Here is a 14,203-nt window from a genome sequence, read left to right on the forward strand (position 1 = left end):
ATTGTTTTCGGAATTCTTTTTATTTCCCAATTTAAGAAATTTAAAATTTGAAATTTTTTTTTTTATTAAAATTTAAATATATTTTATTTAATCGTCTCATATTTTACATTCATATTAACACGTTTACTAAACCTTTTTTCCATCAATTAAAACAAAAAATCAGGAAAAAAAAAAATAAAAAAAAGTTTTCTTAAAAAATTAAAATAGGATTTGAAATTTTTCTATAGTTTTGATAAGAGTATATAAAAATAAAATGTTATACATTTGGAATTTAAAATTCAACAAAAACATGTAAAAAATTTATCTATAACCACTAAATTAATAAAAATTTATGGTGTTAAAAAAATTAAGGAAAACATAAATACATATTTAATATTTTCTTCATACATTTTTTAGTATTTTTTTATTCGTTTAACAAATTCCATGCATCATCCTCAAGTTTATTAATTTTTCCTGTTGATGTTTTACTTTTTGCTGTTCTAATATCTAATCCTTCTAAGCTATCCTTTTGTGGTAATTTCATACTGCTTTTCGTTTTATATTCTGATGAAATTTTGTTATTTTGTTGACGCGTTATTTGCTGTTCATCTAATTTATTTGTGTCAAAACCCTGCCATTCCTCTTCTATTGCTATTGGTTTTACATCACCGACATATTTTGTAAATTTATCATTTTGGTAAGAATAACCACTACAATATTCATCATTCCAACCCCAATCATTATTATCATTATTACAGGACTTTGGTGATGATAATTTACTATTAGATTGAACGCTTTGATAAACATTATTATCGCTATTTTGGTAGCTTTCATTGAAACCTGAATATCCACCTCCACTTCCAGTTGGTGATGTTGCAGCACTTCCTCCTAAACTTCCCCATCCGCGTTTTCCAATATCACCAACCTAAATTTTTACGAATACATATTAATATAAAATCTATTAATAATTAACATAATATAATATAAATCTAAAGCCGGATAAATGATTAATTTTGTAATCTTATCCTTAAATTCTATACCACACATTATTGTACTTTAAATTAAAACTAAAGCAATAAAAAAAATAATAAAAAAAAAAACGAACACACCTTACTAGCAAATGAACTAACTGAATCTGACACAGTGTTCACTAACTGTGGATCAATCAAATTTCCATCTTTAATCTTAATAAATTATAAAATAAAAAAATTAAAAATCAAAATCACAAAAAAAAGTACGAATATCTAAATATCTAATACCAAGAAATGAGTGATTTCTTACTTTCGAACTTGCCAGGTTTCCATAAGCCGAAGCTTTTTCTTTTGCAGTTAGGGCTATTTTCGAGGCTCCAGAGGACAATAAACTCCAACCCTAAATTATAATTAGTCAAAACAAAATTTCAAAGCTTTAGTAAGTATAAAAATAAAAAACTTACAGATGCCAAGGAAGATAAAGTGGTATCAATAATTTCTTGTGATTGACTTTTAGGTGGAGGTTCTTTTGTGTATCCGAAACCAGAATATTTCCCGCCTTGATTTGGTGGAATGTTACTTAAAATAGAGATAAAATAGAAAAAGATTTCAATATCTTATCCACTTTTAAAAAATCTTTCAATTCAATATTAGTAAAATTATTAAAAATAGATTTATATTATTCTCATGTTTATATTCCCAGATAAAATATATTTATAGCTACTTACTCAGGTCTCATTGAGTTTTCTTCTTGTCTTTTCATAAAAAAAGCTTCCTTTGTATCACGGAATTCTTGGCTATTAAAATTCTGGTATCCGCCGTCTGAATAATTATTACCGTCATTTTGATAACCTCCTGAATAGGCCTGGGAATTAGAAATAGACCCACTGCTTTTAGAATGTGATATTCCGCCATTTCCACCATAAGATTTTGAATTCATGGAACTTAACGATGTTGTACTAGAGGATGTTTGAAAATTGGTACCAGATGACACACGTTTTTCAGCTTCCTTCAAATTCCAAGTTTTTCCTTGAGCTAAGGTTGAGATTTTATCACGATATAATGCTGCACCTTTTGTATTATATTTTTGTTGTATTGGTAAACGTTCATTCCAATCTGGTTGATCTTCAAAAAAATCTTTTGCTTTTTTATTACCACCAACTTTCATTTTTTCTAATTCAATATCTTTCCATTTATCCATTGTAACTGACCTAACAAAAGATAAATGAACACCAAGGCCACGATGTTTTCCTGAACATTCAAGGCATATCCAAATACCATAGGTTACAGAAACCCATTGTGGATTATGTGCTCCACATTCAAAACATCTCTATAATAAAAATCAAAGAAAACATTTCGTTTTTTTCAATTAAAAAAAAACTTTCACTTTCATTACTTACACTATTTTCTATGTTTTCTATGTTAGCTTTTAAGTAACTAATGATAAACTATACTTAAGCACGGCTATAACAATTAGATGAAATATCTAAATTTTACTTACCCCGTTGTCGTCACTTGGTCTTAACTCTTGTAAAACTCTTCTTGTACGTGGGCTTGCCATGTTTTATTATCTTTTTGGATCAATGTTTCCTTACTTTTGTTATTTATAATGTATGTACATAAATATTTTGAAAAACCATAGAATAGGTATTGAAACATGGACTTTTACAACTTAAATTATATTAAAAACATTATTAATTTTATTATTTAGCTCAAGAAAAATCTTAAAATTAAACGGAAAAATGTCTCGTCGTCAATTTTCGTCAGCCAGATATTTTCAATGACGTTTTTAAATATCGAAAAATTGACAGCAATGATTTCTTTCGAAATTATTAAATGAACAAATTCGTTTAACACATTAGTTTCTGTTCGATAACCACAGAGTCATTTAGGAGAAAAAATTAAATTTACTTGTTATATTTGAAAATTGCATTAGCAATGTTAAATGTCAATATTAATAATTTAACCCTGATTTTTTCTCCAATTTATATGCTAGATACCCTGTATGCCAGAAATGAACCTATAAACCTTTAAAAAAGATATGTACATACATATGTTCATCATTTCTAATAGCAATTCAAAAATATCAATTCTATCACTCACTGCTATTCTGGTAGCAGAAAGAAAATAAAAAACCCCACAATAAAGGAAAGAAAAAAACAAGTAGTTTATATTGGTTTACACAAGTTGTTTTTGTAAACCCGACTTGATATCAGGTATCGTTGATGGAATCTAGTTCTATCAGATATTATGTTAAATAATGGCGACAGTTAATTTTTGCTGGTAATTTGACTCAGCGATTAGCTGGGTCTAAATTGTCATGGTTATAATATTCGTAGCAAAATTATTAAAGTAATTTCCTTTAAAATTTTATTACAGATTCAATTTCCGTACGCACTTTATTACAGCCAATAGTTTCAGTGTATGTAGTGTTAATTTTCGGACGTACTACAAGCTAGAACCATACTAGTACTTATAAAAAACACCTTTAGTTTGTCTTGCTATTTCCGCATTTTACATAAGCCCTGATATGTCAATAATTCTGATCTGATATGATCCATTATTTGGACAAAAAGACACCAAAACCCACTACATTTCGAATTTATATTTCAAATGTTAAAGATACAACAATTTTTAGAACAAAGTCAAAATAACACCATATAGGAACAATAATTTAATATAAGCTACATACATACATATGTATGTGATATTGTGTATTGTAGAGCTTCAAAAATCAAAACTATTGTTTCAAGTATAGTTTTAAATAAAAATTAAATTATATCAAATATTAGTCATTTTAAACCTGAGGTGATGTAAGAAGTTCTTCATTTTCTTTTGTATTTCTCTTATTTTCTTTGCTATGATTAAGTCGAGCATCAGAAATTTTTAAATTTCTTTTATCTTTAAATTTTCGGTGGTGACTTTTATGTTTTCTAGCTGGAGGTTGCATGGGCGGCTTTGTTGGATCATAATGAGCATCAAGCAAATTAATTAACTCATCCTTCTCCGCATTTTTTAGTAAAGGAATTGTCTGAATAACTTCTGTTAAGCCTTCTCTTCTTTTTTCAGTCCAAATAGCTTTTAAATTTTCATAATCATAGCCACTTTCGGATAATATTATTCTAAATTTAACAGCCCTTACTCTGTGATATAACGCCGCTTCAAAATATCTTAAAAAAACAGGACGGAACGAGTTTTGACGGTCAAGACTCTTTTTTTCTTTATCGAGTTCATTAAAATCATCGGTTATTGGTTTTGCAATATCTACTATATATTTTAGCATGGCTTGTAAAGCGTTAACATTAAATTCCAAAATACCGTTTATATCATCATCTGATACATTATGTTTTTGTAAGTTACGCTCCCCTCCAGGGCAGTTCGAAACGGCTAAATATTGATATATTTCGAAAGCTAGTTTAGCCCGTACGCTTGCGCATCCTTCAAAGTAAAGTTTTTTGCCATTCCTACTTTGTTTTGGAGAATTTCTGTAGTTGGAGTGATATATAATTTCATTTTTATTTAACAATGTTTTAGATAACCTCCGAATTGAATATATTTTAAGATTACCGGAGCATTTTAATTTAGCAAATTCATACCCATTGGCAAAAGCTTTTACAATAGTCAAAAATCTTTCTGTTAAGTTATATCTCTTTATAGCTTCAATAATCATATATGGCACAAATTTCCTTTCCTCGTGGTATATTAATATTACACCGCTTGAATTTGGATCAGTTTTTACTAACACATGTAGCCAGTCTAAGAAATCGTTTAATGAGGCAATTTCAGACTTTGATTTAACTATTTTATTAGTTCTGGTGCATTGCAACATTCTGTAATATCCAATTGTTACGACTCTCAGTTGGTGCCTTTGCCTTGCAGCTGCATTAAGATTCATGTATGGCATTATATATTGCGAATACTGTGATTTGGGATTATATGCGGAAAGTTGGACGATTTCATTTATTAAACGACGGCCAGTAGCGTCAATGTCGATTCCCACTAAAGTGTACTTTTCAGCTTCTTTTATCATATTTGTAACCAGTTCAGGTTTTTGATTAACTGATTGCATCCGCACGTCTGTGCTTATTTTAATGTACTTTTTTATTTAAAAGCTCCACTTAAAATTACTCTTCGTAGCTTCCTTGAATTTTTCAAAATGAATTTTTATTGATATTAAATTTTTATAAAATTAAGCAAAGCCAACTAAGTAAATATTTTTTATTATCCCTAAAAAATCAAGAAAAATGTAAGTATGTATGTATGTGCTGAACACTGCTGCATATCCATTTGTTTTTGTCGGAAATGCTCTTTGTTTTTCTTCAAAAGTTGAACAAATATCCCCCTGCGATTTTTTCATGAAACTTGCATAAAATCTTCAATGCACAGTATTAACTTGTACCTCATGTAAGGAAATACATATGTTTGTACGTATGTATAGGTGTGTCTAGTAGCAGCACGGTTGACTAAAATTTTTGTTATAATTATGTACTTATCAAAATATTTTTATTTCAAAAGTATCATTATAATGGTATTTTACTAGAAAGGGAATTTACCAATTTTGTAAAAAAATAGGACTGTCGGAAAAAATCAAGCGTTCCCATCGCGAATTTCAACCTCGGTTGTAAAATAGCCTTAATTACATTATCTGTTTCCATGTTTGCGTAACATTATATGCGAAATACCGAACAGCTCACTTTTTCGTTCCGCAGTTGTTCTGCGTTTAATACGGGAAAAGCTCGTCGTTTTGGTTTTCCACTTTTGCTCTTCTCTTATACCTAAAGGAGAATATAACTATTTTTGACAATTTCAAAAGCACATTCCCTGAGATTTAATATGTAATTCCAAAAGCATGGCGAAAATACAGAAATTTAGTATATACAAATACATATATACCTTTTTAGACCCATTCTACCGTTTTGGTTCGAGTATGTACATACATAACATTTTAGGAAAGAGCGATTTGTATTAATATGTATGAGTCGCGTGTGGAGCCCCGTTTGGACCAATCTATGACCCTGCTTCGGGAGTATCATCGAATTATAAAAATCATATTGAATCATAAAAATGTACATATGTATGTATGTATAATACTCCTATAAAACAACATTGTACGTTAATTCTTGTCTTTTATTGCTTATTCCAATTATTTCATGGGTTAATTGCCCTTTCTATTTCTTGAAAAATGGTCACCATAATATTGTTTCCTACGTTCATTATAAAAATTATAAACATACATAAGTACATATGTAAATTTAGAAGATTCATTTATTTTCACCACTCATTATTAATATCGCCTTTGAAATTATAACCAAAAACCGTTTTTAGGTTACAATCAAAGGGTATAAGTTTGTTTATGATCTCTGTTTAATCAAAATATTAGATTTAATTAAAGTTTTCAAACCATGACAGAAAAAAGTGTAATAAAATAACCATATGCTCGTCTAACACCATAGGTATAAAAAAATTTTGTACTTGAATTAAAAATCAATTTAAACGTCACGAAAAATTTTTATTTTTTTCCAAAAATGTAATTTATCAATTTTTAATCATTTTCAAGAGAAATGTTACTTCCGAAACGGCTGTAAAGTTGAGCTTTTAATTCAGCCATTACTTTGGTAAGTTCCTGACATTTTAATTCGATCTCATTCATTTCTTGTTTAGTTTTTTTCTTTTCCGCTTCCAAAAGTTCTTGTGTTACAGATAAATTGTTCCAAATAAAAATTTCACCAAATAGAAAAGGTACAACCTCATCACTATCACAAAGTTCTAATTCTTCACTTCCATCTTCCAAATTTTGCAAAATATTTTTATTTAAATCCAATTCAATTTTGTAATCTTCTAATCGAGCATTATGTTTAGCAAATTTGTTTATTTTCTGTTGATCTTCAAAAGTGATATGCACATCAGAATCTGGTTGAAATCCTTTAGATGGTCTTTGATTTATATTTCCAGCCATGTTTACCGATCTCTTGAAAAAAATTAGGAAAAATTATAAGTCCACTCTGGAAGTCTGGACTGGTTTTGGACTCTTTAGTCATCTGCCATATGAAATTAAGCTGTCAAATAAATGTTGTCATATTTTGTCGATAAATAAATTAAATACTTTAGCACGTTTGTTTTATATCGATAAGTTTTACAATTCGGATACAATATGAGAATTGCCGTTTTACTTTAATAAAAGTAATAAGATGAACATTAAGAGATATATACATATATATAAAATTTAAAATAGCAGTGAAATATAATTTTATTTAATGTCTTGTGTGGATGATAATTGTGTTGTATTTTATTATGTGTACAAATGTTGTAAAAGGCAAGACTCGCAACTACTTTTCCCGAAGTAGTTGAAAAAATTTTTAAAATGGATTGGTTTTCTGTATTGAACTTCAGTTACATATTTTTAAAATGCAATTTATACGATAAATTAAAAAGATTTCTTATTTATCTTCATATAAATGTGTAAAGTCATCTTTCCAGTTAAAGAGGATTTCATTACGTCCCTCAATCACTTGTTTATAGCCAGATATAATTATGACAGTTTAATCAATGTAAAAACACTTAGTGGAAATTTTTAATGGAGGTTTCAATTATTAACACAAAAAAAAGATTTTTTGTATCAAAATCTCTTATCGTATTCTACAAATAATTTTTAAATGAATGCATATTATAATTTTATTGAATTGCCAGTTTTCTTCTACATTTGCATTCAATATTTTCATCAACAAGTACTAACTCTAATCACATCGCGACAGAGGCATAATAGAGCATCCTTACTTGCTGTCAACATAGCTGTCAAATGCAAACTTTATTTAGAATTTTTGTGGCGTACAAAGTATATACTATTTTTGTTCCTTTATTTAAAAAAAAAATATAAATTTTAATTGCAAAAACTAAGTATTAATTAGAAAAGTGGCATTTTAAAAATGCCACCCCAACCACACGAGCTTGTTGCTGCCAATGCTGGTGGCTTTATAAAGGAAGTTCCAAGAAGTAATTCGATCTCATTGGCTATGTTGATTGATTTCATCATACAAAAAACGTATCATGATTTAACCGTGCTAGCAGAATTGTAAAGTTTTGTTTAAAAGATTCTTTTTTAAAATGATATAATCTCAAAAATTTTCAGGCTGCCGCGAAAAACTGATATGGAACGAAAAATTGAAATCTATAATTTTTCTGCAAGAACTCGGCAATTATTTATACGACTTTTAGCTTTAGTTAAATGGGCCAATTCTGCTTCGAAAGTTGATAAATCTGCGGTAAAACTTATATTTCGAATACAATTTCAATAAAATCATTTTCATATATTTTAGCATATAATGAGCTTTTTAGACAAGCAATCTATGCTTTTTATTGAAACTGCTGACATGTTAGCTCGCATGTCGAGAGAAACTTTAGTTCGTGCACGTCTTCCTAATTTTCAAATTCCTGCTGCAATTGAAATATTGACAACTGGAACTTATAATCGTTTGCCAGCGATAATAAGGGAAAAACTTGTTCCATCGGATCCAATTACTGTTTTAGAAAAGAAACAAACCTTATTAAGGTTGAATCAAGTTATTCGTCATCGTTTAGTTACGAAAAAGTTATTCCCTCAAATGAGGAAATTCAAAATAAAAAGTGGTAGAGTAACATTTCATGTTGATCACGAATTTGAAGTATCTTTGACTGTTATGGGAGATGGAGGAACTGTACCATGGCGTTTGTTAGACATTGATATTTTGGTAGAAGACAAGGAGACTGGAGGTAATGTACAAGAATAGATGAAATTCAATAAATTTGAAAACGAAAAGATAAAGAATTTTAAAGTTAAACATAAACGAAATTGTAGTTCATAGAGCTGCGTTTTTTATTTAAAAACATTTGTAAAAAGTATCTTTTTGTCACAATTCAATATTGCTTCAAATGACCATTTGTTGCCACTAAATGAATTTTTATATCATGCGTATTTTATTTAACTTTTTTTTTTTTCAGATGGGAAAGCATTAATTCATTCTTTGCAAGTAAATTATATTCACCAATTAATACAATCTCGACTAGTTGAAAATCAAAACGCTTTAGAAGAAGTATATAACTGTTTACATTACTTTTGTCAATCTTTGCAACTGGAAGTTTTATACACTCAAACTCTTCGCTTAATAATGGATAGGCTAGATGATAACATAAAAATAGATGAATATGTGCCCGGATCCAAATTAACAGTGTCTTATTGGAGGGAATTATCGAAGCATGATCCAAAATCAGAGTTAGGATACAGATTGACAATATCAACGGATCCAAATGAAACGGCGCGACCTTTAGCGGTCATTCATATACCATCTATAGGAGCAAAAGAATCCTCTGAAGTAGCTGATCGAGCTGTCCGTTCTGATCATCTATCTATGGAACGTTTATTGGTCCACACCGTCTATATTCGATCAGTAGGACGTTTAAATGATTTAAAATTAGAATTTCAAGCATTTCTTAAAGATGTCGACTGTAAGTGTAGATTTCAACGCAAGGCATTTTAAAATATTAAAAAAAAAAATGACTTTTTTGCAGTTCATTTACAAGGGACGCCTGCTGTTCTAACGATTCCAGTTTTAAACCCTTGTTTACGAGCAGAACAAATACATATAACTGTTGATACTCATACCGGCATGCTAAAAAGTCACGTTCCAAAGCATTTAGACTGTCCAATAATGACAGAACTTCAGTCATCTTTAAACGGTAATCGTTCGAAATTACCGCAGTTAGTTTCTGAATTAAGGTAAAAATTTTATTTTTAATCAAAACTTATAACAGAATAAAATTTTATTAAAAGGTTTTGGATCACGCATAAACGATGTGAAAAGACACTTCAACATCTGCCAGCAGTAGCTGTTGAAAATCTTACTTTTTTGAATACACCAAACAATTCTTTATTACAACAAGGAAGGCAAAAAATATTTGTTAAACTTCACCGACATCCAAATGTTATTTTGGTACTTTCATATAAAATTTTCAAAAATAAGTTTAATGAATTGAGACTTAAATATTTCTTTCTTTATTCAAGGTGGTACAATTAAAAGAAAAAGACAATTCTCCTAGTGAAATGGAATATATATTTCATTTGGGATTTATTAAAACACTGGCATCTGAAACTGAACAAGCCGAAGAAAAGTCAAACCGAACTCCTAACACAAGTTCAGGCGAGGTTCCAAAAATGTATGTTGAAATTTTGCAATTGATTGAATTGGACACTTTTGTAGCCACCCACGGACCTGGAACTTATATAGAAGGTAAAAGTTTTTCATATAAAATTTACGAATTGAAAAGTTTAATGAACGATATCACAGATTTACCCCTACATAAAAGAAAATCAAATTCGGCTGATTCAGGCCCACCCTCTAAGCAAGCTAAAACAATCTTTCCTGCATATATTATTCCAGAGCTTGCTCATGTTGTTGCGATGTGTGATGAAAAAATTCCATTTTTAACTCTGGCTAGAGAATTTTCAAAACGAGGTATACCACATAGTGGTTTGCAAATAGAATCAAATGCCACATCACTAGTGTTAAAACTTTTGACATTGCCATTGCCGACAGAGTTTCCTTTGCCAGCTGAGCAAACGTCAGCTTCTCAAAAGGTATAAAAATTAAAAAAGTTTGACCTTAGATAATTGTATTAATTTTAAACTTTGTTCAATTAGAATATTCAAACGTCGATTCCACCAATAGAAAAACATGTCTGGAAAGATATGCTTAAACGTTTACTTTCTGTGTCAATTAGATCTCAAATCAATAAGATTAACCAAAATCGAACATGGATGGTTGAATTTGTTTTTTATAGCACACCTCTACCATCAACAAATCATAAAGAACAGGGATGTCGAAGAACTGTTTATTTGACATATGACCAGTCAACAAATGGGTGTGCAAAAACCGTCGATGAACTTCTTAAAGACTGGGCTAAAATTGTGTTTTTGTATACTTTAGTGTATGATTTTGCTGCTTTATATAAAACTGGTAAGAATTTTTCACTTCTACTCAATGATTATCAACCATCACCATTTTTATTGCCCTTGCAGAAAAATATAACCTTCATAACATGGTAAATATAAAATCTTATAGTTATAAGAACCTATTAATGAGCTATGGTCCAAATAAAGAAGTAATTTGTAATATTTATTGGTCTTCTCAAACTCGTGGTTTTAAAATGGTAAGCTTTATTTAACAATACGTGTGATATTTTTCTTTAAAATTATTTATTTTAGACTTTTGTCGGAGGAGCTTCTGCTATAAATGCCCATTCAATGATGAGGGAACAACTTCAATCTCATCTTAATCGGCATTATAATTTAGCAACTATTGTAAACATACTACATGAAACTTATCAACCACTCAGTTCCATTGCAAAACTACCACAAATACCACAATTGGGTGTACCCGTATGTATTTTATTGTTCAAAACCCAAGATCAAATTCATATTTAATATGTTTTCGTATATTTACAGAGACCTAATATTCCGGTTTTATCATTTTGCATTCTTCCACAATCCCCAACTTTACTACGTTTAGCTTATCAAGGTTTTTATTGTTTGGAAATACGCTTTAGAGCTGGTGGACTAGTGTCAATTAGAGATGGCGCTTATCATCGCTTTGATCGAAGTCATGTTGTAGATGAATTCACTCCTACTCAAGGGTTAAAAGGATTTCTATCAAAATATGTTGATGAAAACGCAGTATATCGTCGTCGTTCGCAGAGTGAAGATGACAATCCGCCATCCCCAATGCAAATGGAAGAATCACATAACCCAGGGGGATCTTCACCTTTCCTAAACTCAAGTATGAGGGGTCCTCAAAGTCCACGTGATGGAGGACTAAGGTTTCCCGCCCCTATTACCCCACCATCTATATCAAATCCTCATACTCCCGCAAGCCCCGCACATCCTATGGGGGGAGGCAGCTCAACAGGACCGGGTTCAGTTGGCGGTGGCAACCAGTCAAACCATCCTAGCTTTAATAGTATGACTTCACCACCTGCACCACATATGCCACATCCTTCCCCAGGAGGAGGTTTAATGCCAGCTTCTCCATTAAATCCAAGTCCGATGACAGCACATTCTCCTGGTCCTAATAGTTTATCTTACATGCAGGGTCATACAGATAGTCCATTTGCAGCTATGTCTCCAGCAACTTCAAATTGGCCTGGTTCACCCAGTATGCCAAGACCATCACCACGACCTGGTCAATCGCCAGATAATAAATCTCAAGCTATTCCCACTCCGCACTTTAATAGAGTTCTGCCAGCAAGATCATGGGCTGGAGCCGTTCCAACTTTATTAACACATGAAGCTTTAGAGACTTTATGTAGACCAAGTCCTCATCCAAATAAAGATGTCAGTTGCGCTGATATGAGCCCCTTAGAAAGGTTTTTAGGTTGTGCTTTCATTAGAAGATTATTACAAAGGAATATAAATCAAGAAGATGCGGTTAGTAATCTTAATATTAGTTTTTACATTCATTTTTAAATGAACTTTTTTTTAGTTAACTGCTATTAATTCCAACGAGCCGGGTGTCGTACTTTTCAAAATAAATAACCTTCAATATCAGGTTCACTTGAATCCAACCCACATGCAAACACTACATTTAAAAGTAAGTCCAATTATGCCTCCTGCACCATCACCCGATGGAAAACCACCTACACAGTGGAATCCCGAGGATATACAAATTTTAGAGCAATTTTTTGAACATAGGGTTGCTTTACCACCATATCGTCCGAACGCTGTTGCTGGTTTCTGTAAAGCTGTAAATGTTCCACCAGCTGTTTTAAAAGATTTTATTCAAATTATGAGGCTTGAATTAATGCCTGAACTAACTCAAGGAATGAAATGGGCTGTGCAATTTTGTATGCGTGTACCACCGTCAGCGGGCCAAATTGTTCCTATAGGACATCCTGCTGTAATGTTTGGTCGACCAAAAATATTATTCTTTGTAAGTTTAATATAATTTCATAAATTTTTTTTTTTTTGCAACGATGTATAAAATTTATATATTTCAGTTACAAATAACAAGAATACCGTATCCAAATATGGATTGGAAAGATAGTCCAAATTTAGTTTTACCAATGCTTTACGATATTTCTTCAAATTTGACGCAATTAGCTGAACGTCGTGAAGTTCTTTCATTAAATTCAAATGCAGTTAATATGCAATTAAGAAGATATGCTGAATATGCAGTTCAGCATAATCAGCATGGTGAATGTACATTATTTCCGGCCGTACGTGATTTATTAACGAATTTAGTTTTACCAAATGATGCTCCACCTCCAGCACAATCAAATCAAATAGGTGGAACAATGGGTGGAAATGCGGTATGTTTAAAAAAAAAATTCTTTTAAATATTTAGCCTTTAGTTTTCTTTCATACTTTAATTTTGTTTCTTTATTAAAGATTGCACCATCACCCGTGCAAATGGGAAACAGTCCTGGCCAAATGATTCATTCACCAATGCAAATGGGTCAAGTTAGTACTGGTGCTAATCAAGGCTATCAAATGGGCTCAAATCAAGGTCCAAATTAATTTGTACAGAAAAATATTAAGACCATTAGAATGTTAAAATGTTTTGAATATATACAAAAAAAATTGAATAATTAAAGTATTGTTTAGAGAGAAAGTTATTTGTAAAGCTTTAGTTTTTTACTTTGACGTAATTTTTATTCTTTTTAGGTTAACTTATTATGGATTTTTAAAATAAATTTTTTTTATTATAGTTCTGGTGTTGTAAAAAATAAAAGTAATCAAATTTATATTAGAAAAAAGAATCTAAACTATATTCATATACATATTTGTTATTTTTATTATTAGAAAAATGCACCAAACATCTTTTTTAAAAATAGAAATTATTGTTTCAAAAAAAATATATTTATTCTAAGATCATGCATTTTAATTTCATTTATCTTGAACAATTAATATAAATTGAATATTTTGCAAAAGTTTATCATCATATTATATGAGATTTGAGGTGTAATTGAACTTCCTCATTGACTACAAATATATTCCATGCATTCATTTGAACTAAATTGGAGTTGTGTTAGTTGGAATTGATATGAAAATTTTTCTTAAATGTCAATTAAGTTTTCTCGATTAGGATATTTGGAAAAAAATATAACGGAGGACTTTTAAATGCATCTACAAATTAAATTTAGAGTTTGTGAAATGCAGATAAGACTGCATTTCAACAAGTAAAAAACAATGTTAGAACTAAAGTAGTTCCCTAGTTTTTTTTTTTTTT

At 30.4% G+C, this 14,203-nt stretch overlaps 4 protein-coding genes across 5 annotated transcripts; 1 reads left to right on the forward strand and 3 right to left on the reverse strand.

Moving 5' to 3' along the window:
- Window positions 1-224: 224 nt before the first annotated feature.
- On the reverse strand, window positions 225-2,716 carry LOC129608935 (ADP-ribosylation factor GTPase-activating protein 1). Of its 2 annotated transcripts, XM_055520742.1 has the most exons (6): window positions 2,452-2,716; window positions 1,679-2,280; window positions 1,415-1,529; window positions 1,261-1,350; window positions 1,089-1,163; window positions 225-904 (listed from the first exon to the last, which is right to left on the reverse strand). In XM_055520742.1, exons 1-6 carry the CDS (start codon window positions 2,509-2,511, stop codon window positions 404-406), a joined length of 1,443 nt encoding a protein of 480 aa, XP_055376717.1. In that variant the 5' UTR covers window positions 2,512-2,716; the 3' UTR covers window positions 225-403. The 2 variants fall into 2 exon arrangements, with proteins under 2 accessions (XP_055376717.1, XP_055376718.1); XM_055520743.1 differs by lacking the exon at window positions 1,089-1,163 and having other exon boundaries at window positions 227-904.
- A 1,031-nt stretch (window positions 2,717-3,747) lies between these two features.
- LOC129608946 (maternal protein exuperantia-1) lies at window positions 3,748-5,019 on the reverse strand. The gene has a single exon (XM_055520753.1). It carries the CDS (start codon window positions 5,017-5,019, stop codon window positions 3,748-3,750), a length of 1,272 nt encoding a protein of 423 aa, XP_055376728.1.
- A 1,419-nt stretch (window positions 5,020-6,438) lies between these two features.
- LOC129609201 (probable prefoldin subunit 4) lies at window positions 6,439-7,000 on the reverse strand. Its single transcript, XM_055521127.1, has one exon. It carries the CDS (start codon window positions 6,904-6,906, stop codon window positions 6,493-6,495), a length of 414 nt encoding a protein of 137 aa, XP_055377102.1. The 5' UTR covers window positions 6,907-7,000; the 3' UTR covers window positions 6,439-6,492.
- Window positions 7,001-7,759: 759 nt separating this feature from the next.
- LOC129608963 (mediator of RNA polymerase II transcription subunit 14) lies at window positions 7,760-13,699 on the forward strand. The gene is made up of 15 exons (XM_055520769.1): window positions 7,760-8,019; window positions 8,077-8,209; window positions 8,264-8,696; window positions 8,925-9,428; window positions 9,492-9,699; window positions 9,754-9,913; window positions 9,985-10,210; window positions 10,268-10,557; window positions 10,621-10,936; window positions 10,999-11,129; window positions 11,185-11,358; window positions 11,425-12,402; window positions 12,458-12,904; window positions 12,972-13,283; window positions 13,363-13,699. Exons 1-15 carry the CDS (start codon window positions 7,874-7,876, stop codon window positions 13,489-13,491), a joined length of 4,587 nt encoding a protein of 1,528 aa, XP_055376744.1. The 5' UTR covers window positions 7,760-7,873; the 3' UTR covers window positions 13,492-13,699.
- Window positions 13,700-14,203: the final 504 nt, after the last annotated feature.

Source organism: Condylostylus longicornis, unplaced genomic scaffold (assembly GCF_029603195.1).
Source record: "Condylostylus longicornis isolate FDR11 unplaced genomic scaffold, ASM2960319v2 ptg000038l, whole genome shotgun sequence".
Lineage (NCBI taxonomy): Eukaryota > Metazoa > Arthropoda > Insecta > Diptera > Dolichopodidae > Condylostylus > Condylostylus longicornis.